Source organism: Saccopteryx bilineata, chromosome 2 (genome assembly GCF_036850765.1).
Source record: "Saccopteryx bilineata isolate mSacBil1 chromosome 2, mSacBil1_pri_phased_curated, whole genome shotgun sequence".
NCBI lineage: Eukaryota > Metazoa > Chordata > Mammalia > Chiroptera > Emballonuridae > Saccopteryx > Saccopteryx bilineata.
In genome coordinates, this window is record NC_089491.1 from 121,002,519 (window position 1) to 121,028,636 (window position 26,118).

The 26,118-nt window shown below is 38.3% G+C and overlaps 1 protein-coding gene across 2 annotated transcripts in view; it reads left to right on the forward strand.

Annotated features, from left to right (window-relative positions):
* The window catches only part of EEA1 (early endosome antigen 1), a 137,881-nt gene that overhangs the window by 33,633 nt on the left and 78,130 nt on the right, over positions 1-26,118 (forward strand). The window contains exons 2-3 of one of the 2 annotated variants that reach the window (XM_066257761.1): positions 13,114-13,141; positions 24,355-24,442. In XM_066257761.1, the coding sequence (XP_066113858.1) occupies positions 13,114-13,141; positions 24,355-24,442 (116 nt within the window). Of the gene's footprint in view, positions 1-13,113; positions 13,207-24,314; positions 24,443-26,118 lie in introns of both variants that reach the window. The other variant, XM_066257760.1, reaches the window with a different exon arrangement.

A 26,118-nucleotide genomic window follows, 5' to 3' on the forward strand; every position in this document is an offset into this window, starting at 1 on the left:
TGATTACCTAGAGAGAGTATGAACTAATAGGTAAAGCATGGAAAGTCCTTGGGAAGCTCTAGAATGCTTTCCATGAAATTTTAAAAAAATTCCCCTTCATAGTACTTGCCATTTGCAAATATACATTCTCATTCTATCTGTTACGTGGTAAGTTCTTAGCTCTCAGTGGTAGAAAAGCGGTAATGAGGACCTTAAGAAATCCTTGGCTATCCATTTATATTACAAGGATCAGGTAATGTATTTAAAGTGTTCTTCTCAAGGTCTGCATATAGTAGTTGGCTTTTCAAACATTGAGTTTGTGAAAATCTTTCTAATTGGTTATTATAGTGGGCTGAGGATGTAATAGAATACCAAAATCATTGCTGAAAGTTACATTGTATAAAAAATCCTTGTAGATGTCTTATAAATTCCCAAATTTTGAGGTTGTATATCATTTAATTGTTAATGCATTCTTTCCAGTTTTAGAAATAATTCTGCTAAAGTAGGGAGTATGTATAGTATCCTACAACAATGTTTTTTTCCCCAAAGAATTTTGCAAAGCAAAGATTCATTTTTAGTTAACTCTCCTTTTTCTGAAAATTAATTCATTATTAACTCAACTTTGGCTGGTGTGACTTATTTGCTGTTTAGTTTCAGCTAGAGTATAGGTTATGCATTTACTTATTAAGCATTTATTATGGCTTTTCTGTGTTCAAAGACTGTTCTAGTTATCATTTTGGTGAGCTTTAGTGCTTTAAATTTAGACTTAGAGATGAGGTTCTTTATCTTTATTAGCAATTAGTTGTGAAACTGATTTGAATAATTTTCACAGTGAAATGTTTGCTCTTTTTTTTTAATGTATTTATTGATTTTAGAGAGACAGGAAAGGGGTGGGGTGGGGGGAGAGTGACAGAAACATCCATTTGTTTCTATTTGTGCCCTGATCGGAGAGCAAACCCACAACCTTTGTCTCTCTGGATGGTGCTTTAATTAATTGAACTACCCTGTTAGGGCTGTTTGCTCCTTCTTGCTTGATCTTCTCTAGAATGAAATCATATGTGGAGCTGGGGATGAAGGAATATGTTGAGAATTTGGAAGCTGTGACTTAGTATATCTCCAAATATTAGAAAAACTTTGGTTACTCATCTATAAATATTTATATGTTACTAGATGTTTGTTTTGTTTCTGTTTTTTTTTTTTTTTTTTCTCTACTGTTAGATTTAGTGACTGAATTGCAGGACACAGCTATTGGTTACTTTGGATTACAGCAGTGCAATTATAGATTATTTAATTGTATTCAGTGTACAACTAATCTGAATAGGTAAATTGAGTATTTCAAAGAAACTTCATGTTGTTAAAACTTATACGATAGTGGTATTTTCTTTCAAGGTACAGTAAAAAAATGATAACTTAAAAAAAACACCAGTCTTGTTTTGTTAGTTATTTGCCTCCATTTTTTCTTCTTCTTCTCTGTTTTTTTATTTGAATATATTGGAGTGACATGGTTTACAGAACCATACAGATTTCAAGTTTACAACTAAATAAAACGTTATCTGCACACTGCATCATGTGTCCATCACCCTAAGACAAGTTTTTTTCTGTTCCCACTCCCCCACTTCCTTTTCCCGCATTCACATACCCCCACCCCCTTTCCCTCTGGCTATCACCACAATGTTGTCTGTGACTGTGTGTTACATATATGTGTGTATATTTTTCACTTATCCCTTCATCTTCTTTCAGTCGAACTCTTCAGTCCTCTTCCCCTCTGATAGCTGTCAGTCTGTTCCATGTATCTATTCTCTGTTTCTATTTTGTCAGTTTATTTTGTTCATTAGATTCCACATATTAAGTAAGATCAGGTAGTATATGTCTTTCTCTGACAGGCTTATTCACTAAGCATAATAATCTCCAGGTCCATTAATGCTGTTGCACATAGTAAGATTTCCTCTTTTATTTTTTATTTTTAAACAACTGAGTAGTATTCCACTGTACAATAAATGTACCACAACTTTTTTATCCATGCATCTACTGATGGACACTTGGGCTGATTCTAGCTCTTGGTTATTGTAATAATACTGCAGTGAACATAGGGGTACATATATTCTTTCACATTAGTGTTTTGAGTTTCTTTGGCTATATTCCCAGAAGTGGGATCGCTAGGTCAAAAGGCAATTTCATTTTTAATTTTTTTGAGGAAATTCCATTCTGTGTGCCACAGTGGCTACACCAGTCTGTGTTCCCACCAACAGTACAAGAGGGTTCCCTTTTCTCCACATACTCACCAGCAGTTGTTTGTTGATTTTCTTTTCTTTTATTATTTTTTTGATAGAGACACAGAGAGAGTCAGAGAGAGGGACAGATAGGGAGAGACAGACAAGAGGGGAGAGAGATGAGAATAATCAATTCTTCGTTGTGGCACCTTAGTTGTCCATTGATGGCTTTCTTATATGTGCTTTGACGGAGCACAGGGGGAGGGGGAGGCACAACAGCAGAGTGAGTGACCCCTTGCTCAACCAGCAACCTTGGGCTTCAAGCCAGGGACCTTTGGGCTTAAGCCAGTGACAGTGGTGTCATGTCTGTGATCCCACACTCAAGCCAGTGACCCTGTGCTCAAGCTGGTGAGCCTGTGCTCAAGCTGAATGAGCCTGTGCTCAAGCTGGCGACCTAAGAGTTTCAACCTGGGTCCTCCACATCCTAGTCCGATGCTCTATTCCGGGGGTCCCCAAACTACAGCCCACGGGCCGCATGCGGCCCCTTGAGGCCATTTATCCGGCCCCCAGTGCACTTCTGGAAGGGACACCTCTTTCATTGGTGGCATCTGCATCCTGTGCTCCTGGAGTAATGTATGTGGTGGCGCCACAAAGCGCAGCATTGCTCAGGTACAATATTATTGATACTTCCAGTGATGCGGGACTCACGCCTCACAGCTCTGGAAGTGTGTCATATCACTTGTTATGGCTAGCAGTGACAAATATGGAACCAGACATTGACCATCTCATTAGCCAAAAGCAGGCCCATAGTTTCCATTGAAATACTGGTCAGTTTGTTGATTTAAATTTACTTGTTCTTTATTTTAAATATTGTATTTGTTCCCGTTTTGTTTTTTTACTTTAAAATAAGATATGTGCACTGTGCATAGGGATTTGTTCATAGTTTTTATAGTCCGGCCCTCCAGTGGTCTGAGGGACAGTGAACTGGCCCCCTGTGTAAAAAGTTTGGGGACCCCTGCTCTATCCACTGTGTCACTGCCTGCTCAGGCTTGTTTGTTGATTTATTGATGATAGCCATTCTGACATGTATGAGGTGGTATATCACTGTGGTTTTAGTTTGCATCTTTCTGATGATTGGTAACATTGACTAATTTTTTCATATATCCATTGGCCATTTGCATGTCCTCTTTGGAGAAATGTCTTCTCAAGTCTTTTGCCCATATTTTACTTTGGTTGTTTGTCTCTTGGTTTTGAGTTGTTTCTTATCTGTTTTGGAAATTAACCCCTTATCAGATGTATCATTGGCAACTATGTTCTCTTATTCCTTGGGTTCCATTTTTATTTTGTTGATTGATTCTTTTGCTGTACAAAATATTTTTAGTTTGATATAATCTCATTTGTTTATTTTTTCCTTTGTTTCCAAGATATATTGGCAAAAATAGTGCTACAAGAAATATCTGAGAGTTTTATTCTTATGAGAGTTAATGCCTATTTTATTCTAGGATTTTTATGGTTTTGCGGACTTATGTTTAAATCTTTTATTCATTATTTTAAAGATTTTATTTTGTTGATTTTACAAAGAGAGGAGAAGGGGGGGAGTGAGAAGTATTGACTCACAGTTGCTTTACTTCAGTTGTTCATTACTTGTTGCTTGTCATTAGGTGCCTTCACCAGGCAATCCCAGGGTTTTATACCAGGGATCTCAGTGTTTCAGGTTTATACTCTGTCCACTGTGCCCCTGCAGGCCAGGCTTTTAACTATTTTGAGTTTATTCTTGTGTGTGGTGTAAGTTTATAGTCTAGTTTCACTTCTTTTTATATATCTGTCCAATTATTCCAGCATCATTTATTGACCATATAGGCATGATCAGGTTCTTTTTGTTTGTTTTATTTTTTAATTTTTAAAAAATATTTTTCTCAAGTTAGAAGTGGGGAGGCAGTCAGACAGACTCCCGCATGTGCCCAACCGGGATTCACCCGATATGCCCACCAGGAGGTGATGCTCTGCCCATCTGGGGCATTGTTCCATTGTGGCCAGGGCCATTTTAACGCCTGAGGTGGTGGCCATGGATCTGTCCTCAGTGCCCAGGCCAACTTTGCTTCAATATGTGCTTTGACAGAGCCTTGGCTGGGGGAGGGGAAGAGAGAGAGAGAGAGGAAAGAGAGGGGGAAGGGTGGAGAAGCAGATGGGCGCTTCTTCTGTGTGCTCTGACTAGGAATTGAACCCGGGACTTCCACACACCAGGCTGATGCTTTACTGCTGAGCCAACCAGCCAGGGCCTAGGCATGGTCAGTTTTTGAGTTCTGTATTCTGTTTCATGGGTCTATATGCCTGTTCTTGTGCCAGTTCCATGATGTTTTGATTACTGTGGCCTTTATAGTATATAGTTTGATATCAGGTAGTATGATACTTCCAAAATTTTCTTTCTTGAGATTGCTGAGGCTACTTGGGGTCATCTGTGGTTCTGTATACATTTTTGGGATATATGTTCTGGATCTGTGAAATATGACATTGGTATTTTAATAGGAATTGCATTGAATCTTTAGATTGGTTTGGGTAATATGGACATTTTAATAATGTTAATTCTTGCTACCACGCACATGGTTTATGCTTCCACTTATTTGTATCTTCTTTAATATCTTTCTTTAACCTTACAATTTTCTGAGTATACGTCATTTACCTCCTTGGTTAAATTTATTTGTAAGTACCTTACTATTATTTTTTGATTCAATAGTAAATTGGATTATTTCCTTAATTTCTATTTCTGATAGTCAATTAGTGGTGTGTAAAAATTCAACTGATTTCTGGGCATTTATTTTGTATCTTGCTACTTTAGTGAATTCAGTTATCAATTCTAGTAGGTTTTTGGTGGAATCTTTAGGGTTTTCTGCATATTGTATCGTATCATCTGCAAATAATAATAGTTTTATATCTTCTTTTCTAATTTGGATGCCTTTTATTTCTTCTTCTTTTCTGATAACTGTGACTAGGGCTTCCAGTACTATGTTGAATAGGAGTGGTGAAAGTGGACCTCCCTGTCTTGTTCCCAATCTTAAGGAAAACACTTGTAGCTTATGCCCGTTGAGTGTGATGTTGGCTGTAGGTTTGTCATATGTAGCCTATATTATGCTGAGGTATGATCCCTCTATTCTCACTTCTCTGAGAGTTTTCAGTATAAATGTGTGCTGGGTTTTATCAAATGCTTTTTCTGCATTTACTGATATGATCCTGTGGTTTTTATCCTTCATTTTTTAATGTGATTATCATATTTATTGATTTGTGAATATTGTACCAACTGTGCATTCCCTGAATAAATCCCACTTGATCATAGTGTACGATCTTTTTACTGTATTGCTGGATTCTCTTTGCTAATATTTTGTTTAGGATTTTAGCATCCATGTTTATGAGGGATATTGACCTATAATTTTCTTTCTTTGTAGTGTCTTTGTCTGATTTTGGGATTAGGATAATACTGTCCTTGTAAAAGAATCTTGGGAGTCTTCCCTCTTCCTGAGGGAAGAGGGAATGGGTGATAGTTCTTTGAATGTTAGGTAAAATTCGCCTGTGAAGCCATGCAGTCCAGGACTGTTTTTTGCTGGTAGTTTTTTTGATTATTGCTTGATTTCATTTGTTGTAATTGGTCTATTCAACTCTTCTGTTTCTTCCTAATTCAGTTTTGGAAGAGTGTATGTTTCGAGGAATTTACCCATTTTTTCTTAGTTTTTTGGCACATAGTTGTTCATAATATTTTCTTACAATTCTTTGTATTTCTGGGTGTCAACTGTTCTCTTTCATTTCTGATTTTATTTGGATCCTGTCTTTTTTGTTTGTTTGTTTGTTTGTTTGTTTTTTCCCGAAGCTGGAAACGGGAGAGACAGTCAGACAGACTCCCGCATGCGCCCGACCGGGATCCACCCCGCACGCCCTCCAGGGTCGAAACTCTGCCCACCAAGGGGCAATGCTCTGCCCCTCAGGGGCGTCGCTCTGCCGCGACCAGAGCCACTCTAGCGCCTGGGGCAGAGGCCAAGGAGCCATCCCCAGCGCCCGGGCCATCTTTGCTCCAATGTAGCCTTGGCTGCGGGAGGGGAAGAGAGAGACAGAGAGGAAGGAGGGGGGGGGTAGAGAAGCAAATGGGTGCCTCTCCTATGTGCCCTGGCCGGGAATCGAACCCGGGTCCCCCGCACGCCAGGCCGACGCTCTACCACTGAGCCAACCGGCCAGGGCCTATTCTTCTTCTTCTTTTTTTTTTTTTTTTTTTGTATTTTTCTGAAGCTGGAAACGGGGAGAGACAGTCAGACAGACTCCCGCATGTGCCCAACCGGGATCCACCCGGCACGCCCACCAGGGGCGATGCTCTGCCCACCAGGGGGCGATGCTCTGCCCCTCCGGGGCGTCGCTTTGCCTCGACCAGAGCCACTCTAGGGCCTGGGGCAGAGGCCAAGGAGCCATCCCCAGCGCCCGGGGCCATCTTTACTCCAATGGAGCCTCGGCTGCGGGAGGGGAAGAGAGAGACAGAGAGGAAGGAGGGAGGGGGGTGGAGAAGCAAATGGGCGCTTCTCCTAAGTGCCCTGGCCGGGAATCAAACCCAGGTCTCCCGCACGCCAGGCCAACGCTCTACCGCTGAGCCAACCGGCCAGGGCCAGGGCCTATTCTTGATGAATCTGTTCAAGGTTCATCAATCTTGTTTATCTTTTCAAAGAACCAGTTTTTGGTTTCATTGATATTTTGTATTTTTTTATTTTTTATTTTTATTTTAGTCTCTATGTTATTTATTTCTGCTCTAAGTTTTACTGTTTTCTTTTTTGGGCTTTATTTGTTGTTATTTTTGTAGTTATTTTAGGTGTAGGGTTAGATTGTTTATTTGAAATTTTTCTTGCTTCTTGAGGTAGGCCTGTAATGCTATGAACTTCCTTCTCAGGACTGCTTTCACTGTATCCCATAGATTTGGGCTTGCTGTGTGTTTTCAGATAACTTCTGATTTCTTTCTTGATCTCATTGTTAACTCATTTAAATTTTAATAACATGTTATTCAGCCTCCAAGTGTTTAAATATTTTTCATTTTTCATTGTAACTAATTTCTGTTTTCATACCATTGTAGTCAGAGAAGATGCTTGATATGATTTCAATCTTCTTGAATTTATTGAGACTTTATTTTGTACCCTAAATACTGATTTATCTTTGAGAATGCTCCATGTGCACTGAGAACAATGTATGTTCTGCTGCTTTGGGACAAAATGTTCTGTAGATAACAATTAAATCCATCTGATTCAGTGTGTTGTTTAAGGTTGCTGTTGCCTTACTGATTTTCTGTCTGAAAGATCTATCCCTTGGTGTCAGTGAGGTGTTCAAATCCACTTCTGTGACTGTATCATTGTCAGTCTCTCCTTTAATGTCCTCCAAGATTTTCTTTATATGTTTAGGTACTCCTATGTTAGATGTGTATATGTTTATAAGGGTTATATCTCCTTGTTGGATCAACCTTTTTAGTATTATGTAGTGACTTTTCTGTCTCTTGTTATGGCCTTTGTTTTGTAGTCTATTTTGTATGGTATTAAGTATTGCTGTACCCCAGCTTTTAAAAAAATTTCCATTTGCATAGAATTCTTTTCTATCCCTGCACTTTCAGTATGTGTGTATCTTTTGATCTGAGGTGGGTCTCATGTAGACAATATATATATGTGGGTCATGTTTTCTTATTCATTTGGTTACCCTATGCCTTTTGATGGAAGTATTTAATTCATTTACATTTAAAGTTATTATAGATAGGTCTTATTTATTACCATTCTATTCTTTTTTTTTCTTTTTCTTTTTCTTGTATTTTTTTGAATTGAGAAGTGGGGAGGCAGAGAGAGACTCCCACATGCGCCTGGCTGGGATCCACCCGGCAAGCTCACTAGGGGGCGACAAGCCACCCATCTGAGGTGTTGCTTTGTTGCAACCGGAGACACTCTAGCACCTGAGGCAGGGGCCATGGAGCTATCCTCAGTGCCTTCAGTGCCCAGGCCAACTTTGCTCCAGTGGAGCCTTGGCTGTGGTAAGGGAAGAGAGATATAGAGAGAAAGGAGAGGGAAGGATGGAGAAGCAGATGGGTGTTTCTTCTGTGTGCCCTGGTTGGGAATCAAACCCAGGACATCTACACTCTGGGCCGATGCTCTACCACTGAGCCAACAGGCCAGGGCCACCATTTTATTCTTTATGCCTATGTTCCTTTCTCTCATTTTCTTTTATTCCTTCCTCTTCTTAAAGCAGGATCTTTAACATTGCTTGCAATACTGATAAGTGATAGCCTTGCTGGATAGAGTACTTTTGGTTGTAGGTCCTTGCTTTTCATCACTTTGTATATTTCATACCAGTACCTACTGGCTTGAAGTGTTTCTTCTGAACAATTAGCTGACAGCCTAATGGGAGTTCCGGTGTAGGTAACTAGCTTTCCCTTCTTTTACGATTCTCGGTCTTTAAACTTTGCCATTTGAATTATGATGTGTCATGATGTGGTCCTCTTTGGCTTCATCTTGATTGGGACTTTCTTGTCATCCTGAACTTGGGTGACATTTTCCTTCACCAGGTTAGGAAATTTTCAGCCATCAATATCTTCAAACAGGTTCTCTATTCTTTGCTCATTCTTTCCTCTTTTGGTACCCTTATGATGCAGAGATGTTATATCCTAGATATCCCTTAGACTTTTCTCTTTTTTTAAAAAATTCTCTCTTTTTTTTTTTGATGCTCTTCTTGGGTGCTTACTGTTATCTTGTCCTCTAAATCACTGATTCAATTCACTTATCTGATCTGCTGTTGATATTTTCTAGTATATTCCTTCTGTTGTATTCTGCATTTCTGATAGTCTTTATTTCAGAGTGGTTCTTTTTTATGGTTTCTGTGTCCTTTTTAATGTTTGCTATCTCTTTGTTTAAGTTTCACTAAGATCATTTATTCTTCCTCTAAGGTCCTTGAACATCCTTATAACCATTGTTTTAAACTCTGCATCTGGTATTTTTGTTGTTTCTGTTTCATTTTCTTTTTGGGGGACTCCTCTTGTTTTTTCATTTGGAGTACATTTCTTTGTCTCTTCATTTTGACTCTATGTATTATTAGGCTGATCTTCTATGACTCCCAAGCTTGTTATGATGGCTTTATGATATAGGTGTCTTTTTGGGCTCAGTAGCACAATCTTTCAGATCATCTGTGCTTGGTGCTCCAGGAATGTTTCTTGTGGGTTATGTATACCTGCTTGTTGTAGGTGAGTCTTGGATGCTGTTGTCCCTTTCATGGGTGGGGCTATCCTTCAGACTGACTGACTGTAAGGATAAACCTCAATTATTGTATATGAGTTGCTCTGTAGGGGCTGCACCCTGAGGTCGAGTTGTTCCCAGCACGGTCTGATGCCTGCCAGAATATTTCTTTGGGTTTTCCATATTTGTGGCTAGTTTGGTCAAGCTCTGGTGTGTTTTGAAGCCAACCACTGGTTGTGTTGGTTCTGGGTCCACTTGGGTGAGGTTCAGGTACAGGTTAATGTCAGACATTGTGTGTAACTGGATTTGGGCTACCTATATGGAGTTACCTCACTAGTCACTGTTTGTCTACTGGGGTGGGTGTGCATGGAGGGACCAATTTATCTACAAGGGTCGACTTACTCTGGCTTAGAGCTGGGGACAGATCTATAAAAGTTCTGAGACTCCCTGAGTTCCACCTTCACCTAGCAGCAACTCCCTCTGAGGTTACCTGGTCTTCCTCCAGAGTCTTCTGAAAAAATACTGTGATGTGAGCCCAGGTTGGCCATGATCCACAGCCCTTTCACAGGTCAGAGCTCAGTAGGGCAGGATGAACATGGTTGGGAAGACAAGGATAGTGGTTAGGAACTCAATGAAGGGAAAGTAGCCCCTAGTCTAGAGCCAAAACAATCAGTCTCTTCCAAAGTCTCCAACTCTAGTTCTCCTAATGGGAGCATACTGCAGGTTCAGGTTGGGTGAATTCAACTTCCTCTCTACAGGAACAAGCTCAGTAGGGCCAAGTTACTGGGGCTAGATGGGACAGATCAAAAGAGTTTTACATTGGTGGTGGTGCTGCTAAGCCTGCAGAAGGGGGCCAAGCAATTCTTCTTGAGTGAGACACATTCCAAATTCCTATGGAACTGAGCTGAGTAAGGCAGGGCCACCTGGACTTGGGTAGTGGACCCAAATAGTCTTCTGGTAGAAGTTGTGCCCGTAAGCCTATAGGGAAGGGGTGGGCACTTCTTTGACTTTCTAGGATAGTGTTGGCTGAGCTCAAAGGGGAAATAGGAATGGCCCCCTTGTGATGTAACCACACAACTCAGCACCCGATAAATCTGATTTTCAAACTAAAGCCTCCCTGGAAGACAGTGCTCCCAAAGTCCCAGCTCTGTGTGGCACTTGAATCCTTCTGTGTGACTAAACTCAGCAGTGTGGGCCACAGAGTTGTAGCACAAGCCAGGTGATTCAACAAGTGGGGAATGGTGCCATCTGTGTGTTCAAGGTAGGGAAGAATAGTTCCCTTTCCAGAGCTACACAGTTCAGTCTCTGCCAAGAGCTTCTCCAGAAAAGAGCACCCCAGAGTTCCCTGCTGGGTGCTGCCAACAGCTCCTGTTATAGGACGCAAACACAACAAAGTGGTGTCACCAACGGTTAGAGAACTGGGCAGGGTACTCCCCAGGCCAGTTCTGTAACAATAGGAGTGCTCAACTCTAGGAACATGGCATCTGGGTCTCTAGCAGACTCTTTTCTCTCCCAAGAAGACTGAATACTGGCCCTGGCCAGTTGGCTTAGTGGTAGAGTGTTGGCCTGGCGTGCAGGATTCCCGGGTTTGATTCCCGGCCAGGGCACACAGGAGAAACACCCATCTGCTTCTCCACCCCTCCCCCTCTCCTTCCTCTCTGTCTCTCTCTTCCCCTCCCGCAGCCAAGGCTCCATTGGAGCAAAGTTGGCCCGGGCGCTGAGGATGGCTCTGTGGCCTCTGCCTCAGGCACTAGAATGGCTCTGGTTGCAACAGAGCTATGCCCCAGATGGGCAGAGCATCGCCCTCTGGTGGGCGTGCTGGGTGGATCCCGGTTGGGCACATGCGGGAGTCTGTCTGACTGCCTCCCCGTTTCCAACTTAAGAAAAAAAAAAAAAAAAGACTGAATCCTGCTGATTATCATCACCCGATGCTATATGCAGGCTCCTTTTCCCATTTCTGTTGCTCTGGGTTCAGTATCCCTGCATGTGGTTGAGACTCCACACTCCTGGGGGGAGGAAGTCTTGTAGCCAAAATATTTCTCCAGGTTCTAAGCCACTGCAGGTGGGTGTGGGGACCAGCCCTTTCCGTGTCTCTGTCCTTCTTACCAGTCTCTATGAGGCTTCTGTAAATCTTTGGTTATAATACCTTTGTCCTGTTGTCTTTCCATTTGTTATTCAGGTTAATTGTTCTATCATTTAACTGTAAATTCAGTTTGGTGCTGGGAGCAGGTGAGTGTAGTTTCCACCTACTCTGTAGCCATCTTGGAATCCTCAAAATGGTAACATTTTTGTTTGCTTGAATTTTGTTCAGTAAAGTACTGTCCTTTCATCAAAATTTGTAGTATTTTATAGCAGAGTTTACAGAGGTTAGTCCTGCTTTATATCAATTATGTAGTTTTTGATAGTATGAATGTTTTTATATTATTAACAATCTAGGGTAGCCTATTTGTTGCAGTTATCTTATTTGGTTTAAATTAATACTTTAAATACCTCTTGGACTTATTTAGGTCTTTTAATAGGATTATTTTAAGCAAATTTTCAAAAGGGTATTTTTTTTGTGGTGGTAATAGGATTATCACAGGATGTTTGTGTGTTGAGGCAAATGTGTAGTGAATAGTTCTAGATCTTGAGTGTTTGAAGTGCATTTCATTGAAGATGTCCAGTAGAAAAGTAGTATAAATGATTAAAAGCCAGACTGCTTGAACTGAAATCCTTTTTTCCATTTATTAGCCATGTGATTTTGGGCAAGTCTACCTTGGTTCTCTCTTACTAAACTGAGAATGACAGTATGTACCATAACTGTTTTTTGATAAGGTTCATTGAGGTAGCCCTTATTCTCTGAATCTGTCTTGTTGCTTAGTGTTTTAATAGATTTCCAATTCCTTTAAGGTAACTCCTAGATATTAATGAGTGACAATGTTAGATAATAAAGATTACAGGGGGAAAAAAGAACTTTTAACCCTACAAACTGTATCTTTGGTGATGGAACATCAGGTATTGGAGACAGATTTGTAATGGTTGTCATCGATGGTGGATGGATGGATGACTAGATAATGTGACCTATATTGGTCTTTTTTGCACCTCTCAAATCATTGTAGTTTAGTTGGTGTAGTAGAGAGGGCAATGCAAGAGCAAGCAAAAGATCAGTATTTTAGTTCTCCTTCTTTCTGATTTTTTTACATACTATCTTGAGAAGTCCTTTAGCTGCTGTGTATCTGTTTTCTCATCTGTGTCTTGCCACTCAGAGATGTCATTATGATTAAATAAGATGTTCTGTGAAAGTAAGTTGAAACTATAAAGCACTATATCCACAAGTGAAATTTGTATTAATTCAAAAAGACTGATGCCCTGGCCAGATAGCTCTGTTGGTTGTCCTGAAGCACAGAGGTTGGCGGTTTGATCCCTAGTCAGGACACACACAGGAACAGATGTTCCTATCTCTCTCTCTGTCCCTTCCTCTCTCAGTAAAATCAATGAAAAAAAAACAACAACTGAAAATGAGATAATGCATATAGAGATCTTTATACAATATAGTCCATTTTTAATAAAGAATAGCTACTAAGTGCTGTTTGTTATTTAAACCACATCTACTTATGTGTATGCTTAGACCTGTTTATTATTTAAGTTATTAAATAGTTTATGAATATATTATTAATATCTGCTTTGACCCTTCCCTACTTCTGTTTATGTTTCAGACTCCTGGGAGAGTTGGCTCTCAAGGTTCTGATTTAGATTCATCAGCAGCTCCAATTAACACAGTGGATGTCAATAATGAAAGCTCTTCAGAGGTATGAAAAATAATAATTTGGCAGTAAAACTCAATACTGCTTATGAGAAAATAGCAAATATTTGAAATAATAAATGGTAAAGTTTCATAAGAAAAGTTATGTTTTTCTTACAAATGAATGCAACTTTTGAATCATACTTGAGGATATATACTGGTTCTTAGTTGTGAAAATGAGAAAATAGATGTTAAGACTGAAAAATAGCCTTGGTTGGATTGCTCGGTTGGTTAGAGCATTGTACTGAAGCAGAGGCTGATGGTTTGATCCCCAGTCAGGGCACATACAGGAACTGATGCTTCTGTCTCTCTTCTTTCTGCTCTTCCCCTTCCTCTCTCCAAAATCAATAAAATAAACTTTTTTTAAAGTTTAAAAAAAAAATTTATTCATTTTAGGAGAGAGAGAGAGAGAAAGAGAGAGAGAGGGAAGGGGAAGGGGGAGAGGAGCAGGAAACATCAACTCCCATATGTGCCTTGACCAGGCAAGCTCAGGGTTTTGAACTGGCGATCTCAGCATTCTAGGTCGATGCTTTATCCACTGTGCCACCACAGGCCAGGCATAAACATTAAAAAAAAAAAAAGACTGAAAAATAGTATTGACAATTTGTCTTTAATGTTAATGTCATCTTTTTTTCTTTTCTTTCTTTTTTTTTTTTTTTTTGTTAGTGAGAGAGACAGAGAGAGGGGCAGATAGGGATAGACAGACAGGAAGAGAGAGAGATGAAAAACATCAGTTATCATTGGGGCACTTTAGTTGTTAATTGATTACTTTCTCATACATGCCTTGACTTGGGGGCTGTAACTGAGCCAGTGACCTTGGGCTTCAAACCAGTGACCTTTAAGCTCAAGCCAGCAAACATGGGGTCATTCCTATGATCCCACATTCAAGCTAGTGACCCTGTGCTCAAGCTGGTCAGCCTGCGCTCAAGCCAGCAATCTTGGGGTTTTGAACCTGGGTCCTTTGCGTTCCAGGCCAACACTCTATCCCTGCACCACTGCCTGGACAGGCAATGCTAATAATGTCATCTTAACTTAATAAAGATTTAAAATCTGTTGATAAAGCATTTTCAGTTTGTAAGTATGTGTTTATATCGTTATGAACTGAGCTATTGAAAAATTAGATTTGCTGTCTTCATTTATAACTTTGTAAGACCTTTTATCTTTGCTGGCTTATTAAAAATTAATGAAGAAAATCTAAAAATGAAATAACATTTTTAAGAAATCAGTCTTAGTAGTTGCTTTATTATAATTATTAATAAATTATTTTTAAATTCTTATTTATTGATTTTAGAGAGAGGAGATAGAGAGAGAGTGGTGGTAGGGGGGAGAAACGGGAAGCATCAGCTCATAGTAGTTGCTTCTTGTATGTGCCTTGACTGGGCAAATTCGGGGTTTTGAACTGGGGACCTCAGTATTACAGGTCACCACTTTATGTACTGCACCATCACAGGTCAGGCCATAATTATTTTTTTAAACAAATAATATTTACACATTATAGAGAAAGGATATAGGAAAGAGAAGAACATAAAACCACCCATAGTACTGTCCCTAAGAAATCTATACACATTCTGATCTGATAGTTTTTGTTACTTGCTCCTTTCTGGGTCCAATGTTCGACCTCTCTTGTCCTCATTACTTTGTTCTCCCCTTCCTTACCTCTTGGTTAATGAATCTCGTGTGTTTTCGGGTATATTTCTCTTTCAAACCATTTACTCTGTTTTTTCCTCTCTGACCATCTGACTCTTCATCTGTCTTTGTGTATAGTAACCATAATATTTTACAAGAGAGTGAGAAGAAAAGTATCAGATGAACTTCATTAAGAATAAGTTTAAAGAAATGTCTTTAAGAAAAATGATCCAAATTTCATTCTTGATATGATGAGTTTAAAGTGCTCAGTTGTAATCCTGGAAAGAAATCTGTTCACAATTGTTGATCTCAGTCAGACTGTAAAGAGCATCTCTAATCGGTAGTGATTTTTATAATCACTATAGTATTATAGTAAGTAGTACTGGGTAATCTTGCTATATTTTCTTTTTAGGGTCATTTTCCTACTTTCTGAGATAGCTGTTCTCTCTTCTCTATCTTGAAATCTCTCATATTTCTTGTCCTATTCCCACTTTCCTCAGTTACCTGCTATATTATTGAGAAAATAGGACCATTAAATGAAATGTTCTCATTTTTTCACCAAAGCTATGCTTGCACCTGTGTCATCTTTTCCTACCAAATTTCAATTCTTTCTCTTGTGCACTGGATTCTATTCTCTTTCATATTCTCAGTTTATCTCTTTCCCTCCTGCCACTTTAATTTTTACCTAGTCATGAATTATTACCATCAGCATATAAAGACTACTCTAGAGGTGCCACTAACCTGGGACTCCCTTAAATTAAGTTCTGTGCTTAAAATTCTTCAGATTACACAATAACATAAATTCCAACTACTAATCTAACTTGAGGGTTATTGGTGATTATGAATTCTCAGGGGAAGTTGTTTTATCCGTGTGTCCAGTGCTAAGGTACAGAGTTGTCAAGGTCTCAGTTGATATCCTCTCTCTCTCTCAATCTTTCAGTCTCTCAGTTTCTGTCTTAGGTTTGTTTCCCTTTTACGAGGCTGGCTTCCCACTTTGAGCAAACTCTAGGTTTTAACATTGTGCCTTTCACAGCTATCTAAATGGAATTTGAAATATGGTCTCTAGGACTTTAAAGAAATAGTGATAAATAAAGGAATAGCTTGCTTTGATATTTATTAATATCATGCTTTATATTTTACTGTATATATTATATATAAGGTCTACCGGAAAGTTCTGTCTGTTTCTATCATAACAAGTTTCAACACGTAAGCACATGTTTATTTGGCGCATGTGTGCCTCTCTATTTTTATCACTTAATCTATATATACTGATGTAGCAAATTAACTAAAACAAAGTTGATTCACGTTAGTCTTTTGTGTGAAGCGATAATGTACCCATGACTACTGATAAAGTTCATTTACGCCACTGTAATTTTTACGAATTTCAACAAGGAAGAAGTGCTACAGAAGTATGTCTGTGCTACAGAAGTATGTCTGTCGCATCCATCATATTCCCCGGACTTAGCACCCTCCGACTATCACTTGTTTTTGTCCTTACAAAATTTTTTAAAGGGCAAAAAATTCAAAAACGAAGAAGATATCAAACAAGCACTGGTTCAATTTTTCGCATCAAAAGATAAAACATTTTTCAAAAATGGGATATACAAATTGCCCTCACGCTGGCAAGAAATCATTAATAATGGCAATTATATTATTTAATAAAGTTTATTGACGGTAAGAAAAATTTGTGTTTTGTTTTATTCCAAAAACAGACAGAACTTTCCAGTAGACCTTATATAATATTGTCTTAGTCATTATAGGCTATTACAACAAAAGTGCCATAGACTGATTGGCTTAATCAACAGACATTTATTTCTCACACTTCTGGAGTCTGGGAAGTTCAGGATCAAACAAATTTTATGTCTGGTGAGAGGCTGCTTCCTTGTTCATAGATGGCTGTCTCACATGGCCAAAGGGGTGAGAAAGCTCTTAGGTCTCTTTTATAAGCACACTAACCTCATTCATGAGGCCTCCTCACCCTCATGGTCTAATGAACTTCCAAAGGCCCAACCTCCTAATACCATCACATTGTGGGTGAGGATTTCAACATATTAATTTTGAGGTACATAACATTCAGTTATAACAAATATGTAATATGTACAGTTATATAATATAATAACTGATATTTTATATCATTTAGTTGTTATCAGGATAATTGTTCAGGCTATTTAGTATACTGTCTTTCTAGAAACAGATGTTTTTGTTTACTCTTTGTTACTGGGCTTTAATTTCAGGCCTTACACCTCAGTCAGATATATGTGATGTGGATATTTTCTCTTGGTCTGTGAGTTGTTTTTCATTTTGTTAATGGTGTTTGTTTTTTTTTTGTTTTTTTTTGTATTTTTCTGAAGCTAGAAACAGGGAGGCAGTCAGACAGACACCCGCATGTGCCCGACCGGGATCCACCTAGCATGCCCACCAGGGGGCGATGCTCTGCCCATCCGGGGCGTCGGTCTGTTGCAACCAGAGCCACTCTAGCGCCTGGGGCAGAGGCCATGGAGCCATCCCCAGCGCCTGGGCCAACTTTGCTCCAATGGAGCCTTGGCTGCGGGAGGGGAAGAGAGCGACAGAGAGGAAGGAGAGGGGGAGGGGTGGAGAAGCAGATGGGCGCTTCTCCTGTGTGCCCTGGCCGGGAATCGAACCTGGGACTTCCGCATGCCAGGCCGACGCTCTACCACTGAGCCAACCGGCCAGGGCCTGTTAATGGTGTTTTTTGTTGTTGTTTTTTTTTTGTATTTTTCTGAAGCTAGAAACGGGGAGAGACAGACAGACTCCCGCATGCGCCTGACGGGGATCCACCAGGCACGCCCACCAGGGGCGACACTCTGCCCACCAGGGGGCAATGCTCTGCCCATCTGGGGCATCACTCTGCTGCAACCAGAGCCACTCTAGCACCTGGGGCAGAGGCCAAGGAACCATCCCCAGCGCCCAGGCCATCTTTGCTCCAATGGAGCCTTGGCTGCGGGAGGGGAAGAGAGAGACAGAGAGGAAGGAGAGGAGGAGAGGTGGAGAAGCAGATGGGCGCTTCTCCTGTGTGCCCTGGCCGGGAATCGAACCAGGGACTTCTGCACGCCAGGCCGACACTCTACCACTGAGCCAACCGGCCAGGGCCTGTTAATGGTGTTTTTAAGGAGAAATTTTTAATTTAGGTGAAGTCTAATTTGTCAGCCTTTTCTTTTATGATTAATGCTTTTTGGGTCATTCTATAATTTTGTTTGTTTGTTATGCCTACTCCAAGATTGCAAAGACTTTCTCCTGTGCTTTCCTTTAATTAAAAAAAAATTATATTAGGATGTAAGTTTGTAATTTATTTAAAATTTTTGTGTGTGGTGTGTGATAGTGGTTGAGGTTCATTTTTTCCACTTGGATATGGAAACCATATTTATCTGTATGGTTGTTTCAGTATCATTTGTTGAAAATGTTACCTTTTCCTCACTGAATTACATTTTTGTTTTTGTGAGAAATCAGTTGACCTCATATGTGTGGCTGTATCACTATGCTCCTTATTCTCTTTTATTGATCTTTTTGTATATTTATATATTTATTTCATGCTGTCTTGATTACTGTAGTTTCATAGTACATCTTAAAATTAGATAGTTTAAGTCTCTCAATTTTGTTCTTTTTAAATTTGTTTTTACTCTTATATAATAGATTCTTTGCACTTCTATATAAATTTGAGAAAGTTCTACTAGGATTTTGATTAGAATTATATATAATTTAGAGATTAATTTGAGGAAGAGAGACCATCTTAATATTGAATCTTCTAATTCTTTCACACAGTAGAATTTTATTTCTTTAATTTCACTCAGCCATGTTTTGTAGTTTTCAATGTAGAAGTCTTATGTATCATTTATTTAATTTATTTATTGGTAATTTTTGTTTTTCATGTTATTGTAAATGCTGTTGCTTCTAATTTTATTGCCATTTATATCTATGATATAGAAGTACAATTGACTTTTGTATTCCTACCCTTTATTTTATAACCTGGCTAAATTAATTTATTAATTCCAACAGTTTTTTTGAGGAGATATATTAGGGTTCTCTAAAGAGAAACAGAATCAATGGGTTCATATATGGTGTGTTCTCAGCACCATAGCATAGTGGAAGGAGCACAGTAATCATATTTAGGAAATACTTTTTTGAAAGAAAAATTGAATGATTTTATGTGGAAACTTACAGTGAATAAACCAGAGTAAACTGAGCCTGACTGGTGATGGTTCAATGGAAAGATCATCTACTTGGGACTCTGAGGTCCTAGGTCCGAAACCCCTAGGTCACTGGCATGAATGCAGGCTCATCCAGCTTGTATGCGGGCTTACCAGACTGAGCGCAAGGTTGCTGGCTTGAGCCCAAAGGTCCTGGGCTTGAAGCCCAAGGTCACTGCCTTGAGCCCAAGGTCACTGGCTTGAGCAAGGGGTCACTGGCTCAGCTGGAGCCTCCTGGTCAAGACATGTATGAGAAGCAATCAATGAACAACTAAAAAGTGCTGCAACTCCGTTTTGATGCTTCTTCCCTTTCTCCCTCCCTCCCTTCCTCTCTCTCTCTTTCTCTCTCTCTTTTTCTCTTTCTCTAAAACAAACAAAAAAGCAGAGTAAAGTGAAAGTCATAAAGCTGTGATAGTTCTACTCAGGACTGTGGTAGCCTAAAAGACATCCCTTTCATTATTAAAAAAAAACAAACCCAAAAAACAAAAAATTGAATTTATGTTCCTCATTTTCATTTCCTGGCAAATCTCCTTTCAGGGTTGCTAACAAAAGAGATAATGATATTAATGACAGGCAATATTTATTAATGTCTTGTTTGTTTCAGTTACTATGATAAGCATTTTGCATGTATTATGTCATTTGTCATGAGACCCATATAAAGTAGTTTATTATTGTTATCTCATTTAATAGGTGAGGAAATTGAAGTTCATAAAATCTGCTGAGAGTGTTATGAATCCACGGTTCAAACCCAAGCCTAGCTCTTAACTGCTACCTTGTCTTGCTTCCCACATTGGAACCTTATTTGTGGTCTTCCTTTCCTTCCTTGCTTTTGTCCTGAGTGACATTAATGACTCAAGGAACATCCTCATCTCTCAGTTCTTAATGTTATCAGTGCCAGTGGTCTTCATTGCCTCTTTTGTTAGCTACTCAGGCCATGGCAGTACCTCTTTACCTTATTTTATCTGAAATGTTAAACTCTATCTCCCCTTTCTTACCATAACTGCCTGTCCTCTCACAAACTTCATCATATATTCACTACTTTGTACTTGCTAAATATTTCAGATTTTATTTCCTATCTTTTCTTCTAGCCTTTAACCTTTCCAGGGTTCATTTTCTTTGCTTTCTAATCATACTTTAACAGGAGTAGGTGTTAGGGAACACTGATAAGATCACAGGCACTGTACTAGAAGAATTTTATGTATTACACAATAACTCTCGAATAGTTGCTAATATCAGCCCTGTTTTATGGATGAAGAAACTGGTAGCAAGTAAGTGGTTTTCTTGAGCTCATATGGTCAACATAGGTTGAGACTCAAATCCACATCCATTCTGACACCAAAACCCAATGACATTAGAACTTTTATAAACTATTGTTCTTCAGACCATCTTCATTTTGTTTATGTTTCTCCTGATACTGTTACTTCCTCTATTCTCTTGTCTTTCTACTGTTTGTATTAGACAAAACTCCAAACCATAGCTCAGCATACAGTCCACATTTTAAAATTAAGATATTGTTAGGTATAGAGAATTTTTAAGATTGTTTTAAAATGGTATTATTTGGCTCAGAAAAGTAGAATGAAAGATTACCTACTGGGAATTATGGGTGTGGGCCATAAAGAGTTCTGAGGCTAGGGGAACATGATGTGACTAAAAACTGACTTCATTAGCCCTGGCCGGTTGGCTCAGCGGTAGAGCGTCGGCCTAGCGTGCGGAGGACCCGGGTTTGATTCCCGGCCAAGGCACACAGGAGAAGCGCCCATTTGCTTCTCCACCCCTCCGCCGCGCTTTCCTCTCTGTCTCTCTCTTCCCCTCCCGCAGCCAAGGCTCCATTGGAGCAAAGATGGCCCGGGCACTGGGGATGGCTCTGTGGCCTCTGCCCCAGGCGCTAGAGTGGCTCTGGTCGCAACATGGCGACGCCCAGGATGGGCAGAGCATCGCCCCCTGGTGGGCAGAGCGTCGCCCCTGGTGGGCGTGCCGGGTGGATCCCGGTCGGGCGCATGCGGGAGTCTGTCTGACTGTCTCTCCCCGTTTCCAGCTTCAGAAAAATGAAAAAAAACAAAACAAAACTGACTTCATTATAAAACATTTTGTTTATAATATTATATCACATAAGGGTGTTTGTTATAAATTCTAGAGATTTTATTGACCTAAGATAAAAGCTACATTATTAATAACAGCTCACAAAAGTAAGGATAAACAAAAATAATAACATCTAACTAATAATGATGTAACTGCTTATTATAATTTAAAACAATGAACCAATGGGAATTTACAGCATAAGATAACTAATTTTAGAAGTCCTGCTTTGTATAAATCTACCTTTTGTACTACTACTACCTGAAAATTTCTTTTACATATTCTAACAAGAGATAATACTAATTATTTTCCTATAATGCCTATTTTCATTGTCTGTATTTTGTTTTGTAAATAACTTTTTATGTATATCCTCCTAAAAGTTGTTATTTCACAGTGTTTCATCTGTCCTTTATGCATGAAAAGATGTATAACTGCTATTGATTTGTCGGAGCATTACCAGAAAGGGCACGCTGAACATGAAGCAAGAGGACAGGAACTTCTTAGTGACTCCAGTGTTGCTGTGGGGCCTGTATATTTTGTTTCAGAAGCTTGGTTATGGGTTGCTCAAAATCGCTTTGTCTTTCCTTGCCTTGGTGTTGCTTAACTTTTTATGCTACAAGGGAATATGGATTGCTCTAATTATGCATGCTTTAAAGAAAGTTCAGTAAGGAAAAGAGGCTCTTGGGAAGTTGGCTTGATTCTCTTACTGTTCGCAGCTGTCTTTTTGGGATTCTGTAAACAAATATAAAAGTTTACTATCCCTGCATAAATTTTGTTATGAAATTTCAAATATGTGAATGATATTTTATTTCAACATTGTAAGCTATATCTTTATTACATAGGTAATGCATTAATACATTAAAATACTTTAGGTTAAACTGCTTTCCTCTAATATAAAAAGAGGCCTTTACATATGAGCTGTTACTTTCATTATTTGGGAAAATATACAGCATTAGAACATAAATCCACCACAGTTTTTCTTTTGACTTCCAGATAACAGAATGACACACACTAATGAACAATGGGTTACCCAAGTGCTTCTCAGTAGTGTGTGGGGCTGGCGCTGGTCTAAGTTGGGAGGAGGATCTAGTAAGGGGAAGTATTGCCCATTTTTAGGCTGGAAAAAGTTTCTCAGATGATCCTGATACATCTCTTTCCTTTGAAAATTACTGAAGTGTTCTATAAAAAGAGAAACAACTTTTTTTCCTGTAACAAGTCTTACAAAAGTTTTTATAGTAGTGAAGATAAAAAAATCAGACTTTTTTTTTGTGAGTCAAATACATATATACTACTCACAAAGATTAGGGGCTAATTTCAAAATGAATATGAAGTGATGAAATATCCCCTAATTTTTGTGAGCAGTATATAAAGAAATTATCTCACCAAACTTTCACTTATTTAACATATTAATAGAGTACCTCTTAGTTATCAGGTATTTTGGTAGGTAAAAGAGACAAAAAGGTAAGTAAGATATGATTTCTACCCCAGGAAGTTTTTGAAAAAGAGTACAATGGTTAATTTAGCTTGAGGGAAACTGGAAAAACTGCAATGGGGGACAATTAAACCAGATATTTTCTAAAGTGATGGTGAAAATGGTACATATAGGAGGACATCAGTTAAACTAGCTGGAATAGTACAAGCAAAGGTAGGGCCTAGCTGATCCTTGGAATTTTATTTAGCATTTTACTAGTTGTCTTTCTTCCAGAATGTATAGGCTAACTTTTTTATTCTTGATAGGTTTTGTAGGGGTCACTGCATTCATTTACCTGTTGTGCCCCTTCCCTTCATTCTGGCTCTGTGATCAGAACACATCTGTTTCCCAAATACAGCATGGCTGTCTTTTATACCTCTTCCTGTATCTGTGTTCATGCTTCTCCATTTGCTTGAATGCCTTTCTTTTCCTTCTCACAAGTAAATGTTACTCATCTTTTAGTACCTAATTCCAGTGTCTCATATGTGTGTGTGTTTCATTTTTTTGTAAAGCATTAACTGCTCTACAGGCAGAGTTGGCTCTTTCTTCCTCTGCGTTTCTGTGGTCCTTCATCTGTAACTTGTGTTATAGCATGGTCTAGTAATATATGTCTTTGTCAACATATGAGTATCCCTAATACTCAGGGAATCTTGATTTTGCCACATAATGTGCAGAATCTGAGGATATGCCATTTGCATAACATCCAACAAAGTGATAGAATTTTTATTTAAAATTTTTAGTGTTTATGTGTTCAGAGTATTTATTACTTAGCTCAGTCTTTCCCTTGGAACGTTTGATAATCTATAAACTGAAAAATCTCGTGTTTTTTTTTAACCAAGTTCTGCATTGTTAGGATCATTCATATTTCATTAAATAAATATACAATGTAGGAAATATATAGTATATTCAAAATTCTACATTAGCCATTAGGGAAAAATAGATGAAAAGCTCCAATGGTTTTGTATTATTTGAGTGTAGAAATTTGACAAAGTAGTGAGGATAGTGCTGGAGGAAAAAAGCAATAAATGCAGAGGCATAGAAATGCGAAGTACCATGGGATGTTCAGGGAAACATAGGTACTTTAGTATGGTTGAAACTTGTTGTACATAGACTGAGGTGTCAAGAGATCATTGAGAAAATAGCCATATGGACTGCATATGCCTTTACCATTTAATAATTCTGGGATTATTTATGTTTTTTCTAGTCTGTGGGACTATACATTAATTTAGTCTTTTGCAGTGTTAATTTTAGGTTAGTATCTACAACTATTGTAGATACTCTAGTAATTGTGAGTTATATACTATATTACCCTTTCCCTCATTCAGTGACCAGGATGTTTCATGTTCTTCATTTTATCATTTTCATTCATGTGAAGTAGATTGGAACAGAGTATTTTACTAATGGAGATTCTAGAGAGAGGAAGGATATAATGGCATATCTTTTCAACTAGTCTTCTAGATTAGAACTAACTTCTCAGATTCAAATTATATACTCTAACCATTAATTTATTTAACCTAAAATATGGTTGTAAGGGATTTCTGTATATTTTATAAACTCCAGTCATAATAGACAACCGATATACTTTTGTTCAAACCAGAATCTGGATTAATACCATAAATTATAATTTACTTAATGGCACCATCATGTGAATAAGACACTTGACTTTCATACTATAACAAATAATTATTTTGCAATATTAAATACTATTTTGAAACCTTTTCCTGTCTTTTTCTATAGGGTTTCATATGTCCCCAGTGTATGAAATCTCTTGGATCTGCTGATGAACTTTTCAAACATTATGGGGCAGTTCATGATGCTGGAAATGATTCAGGTCATGGAGGAGAGGCTAATCTTGCTCTGAAGCGGTAGGTATAGTATAATAGTTTTGAAGTATAATGTTGTTATGAATGTATGTAATATCATTGTTTAATCATGAATAATTAGCAGTATTTTTATATTAATTTAAATTTATCCTCATTTAGCATAGCTTTCTTTCTTTATTGTTATAAAGTATTCTATGCTTGACCAGCAATAATTTATACCAGTGTTTACAACATAGTCCAGAAGTTATGTTTTTAATGAAGACTGAGTTATGAAAAGAAAGTTGTTATATTTAACATATTCTGTTTAATAAAGAATGATATGCTTTCTCTAGAAGATTTTATAGTTAAGTTGTTAAAATAATAAAGTTTGCCAAGAACTAAAATTTATTAATTATTTTTGAAAAATTTCTTTTATAAACCAGTATAATAATAAGTACACATACACATTCTGCTTCTTGGCAATTTTGCCCAACCATTTTAAGAATTAAACAAATATAATTACTTAGAACAGCATTCAACAATATAATTTTGTTTTTCTTTTGCTATTGATAAGAACTCTTGCCTTATGTCCTCACTAAGGAAGAAAGCTTGATTTCATTCTACTTGTAAAGAATTTTTTTTCATGCTTTTCTTAAAAAAAGGTGCCTCTTACTTAATCCTCTGTAGCACAAAGAATACCATATAAAGGAAAAATATTATGATCACATAGCTTAGGTTGATAATACAGAACTGTAAAATATGATTGTTTTAACTTATTAATATGTCTGGAAAAACCAGTGCTTTTGGGAAGTATGAATCTACCCTTTTGCCTAACTATAAATGCTCTTTAGTATTTTTATGTGTGAGTTAATAATTTTGGGTACCTTTTATTATTTATTAGGAAATAATTATAAAATATTTACTTAAAGTACATTATAAATGTTTTTATATTTCAATCAATTTAACAGAGTTGCTTTTTCAGTTATGAATTAGTGCCCAATATATGAACTTTCAACGTAAAATTATCCATGGTCTATCCTTGCTTTTGCTTCTTAACTTTCACTTAGTGTTTAGCTCAAGGCCAGGATTCTGCCCTATTATTCTCCTGAAATTGCTCCTTTAAAGGCTAAGAGTAACCAAGATTATTTTCAGCTCTTATTGTGTGAGAGAAAGAAAATTTTCTTCATATTCTTTGATTCTTTTGGCTGGTCTAATAATTCAATGGACTTGAGACAGATTAACAAGAGAAAAATAACCAAATTTAATTACATATGTATTTATGGGAACCCTACATATATAAGGGAGTTAGACACCGCACATATATGAGGTTTAAAGACAGAAAGGCAAAAATGAAGTATATATGACATTCTGAGCTAAGAAGTGAGATAAGGTGCGTTAAGGTTTCAGAGGGGAGGAAGGCCATTCTCAGGATAAGAAGAGCAGGTGTTGAGTAATTAGAAGTTTGCCCTGCACTAGGTCATAACAATTTATTTCTAGTGATAACTCTTATTGTGGGCAAGGCCTCAATTTAAATTTTTTAAGAGGGAGATAGTTTCTCTTGTGCCTGGAGGATCTCCATTGCCTTCAGCTCAAAATCATTGCCAGGCCAAAGCGACACATCTAGGGAGGCCTGTTTGAAGGTCCTTTGGCATCTTACTTGACTTCTATTTTGGTTATCTATTACCTTAAGTTAAGAAGGGCAAAAGGTCCAAAATGGCCTTGAATTCATTGCTGGGAGT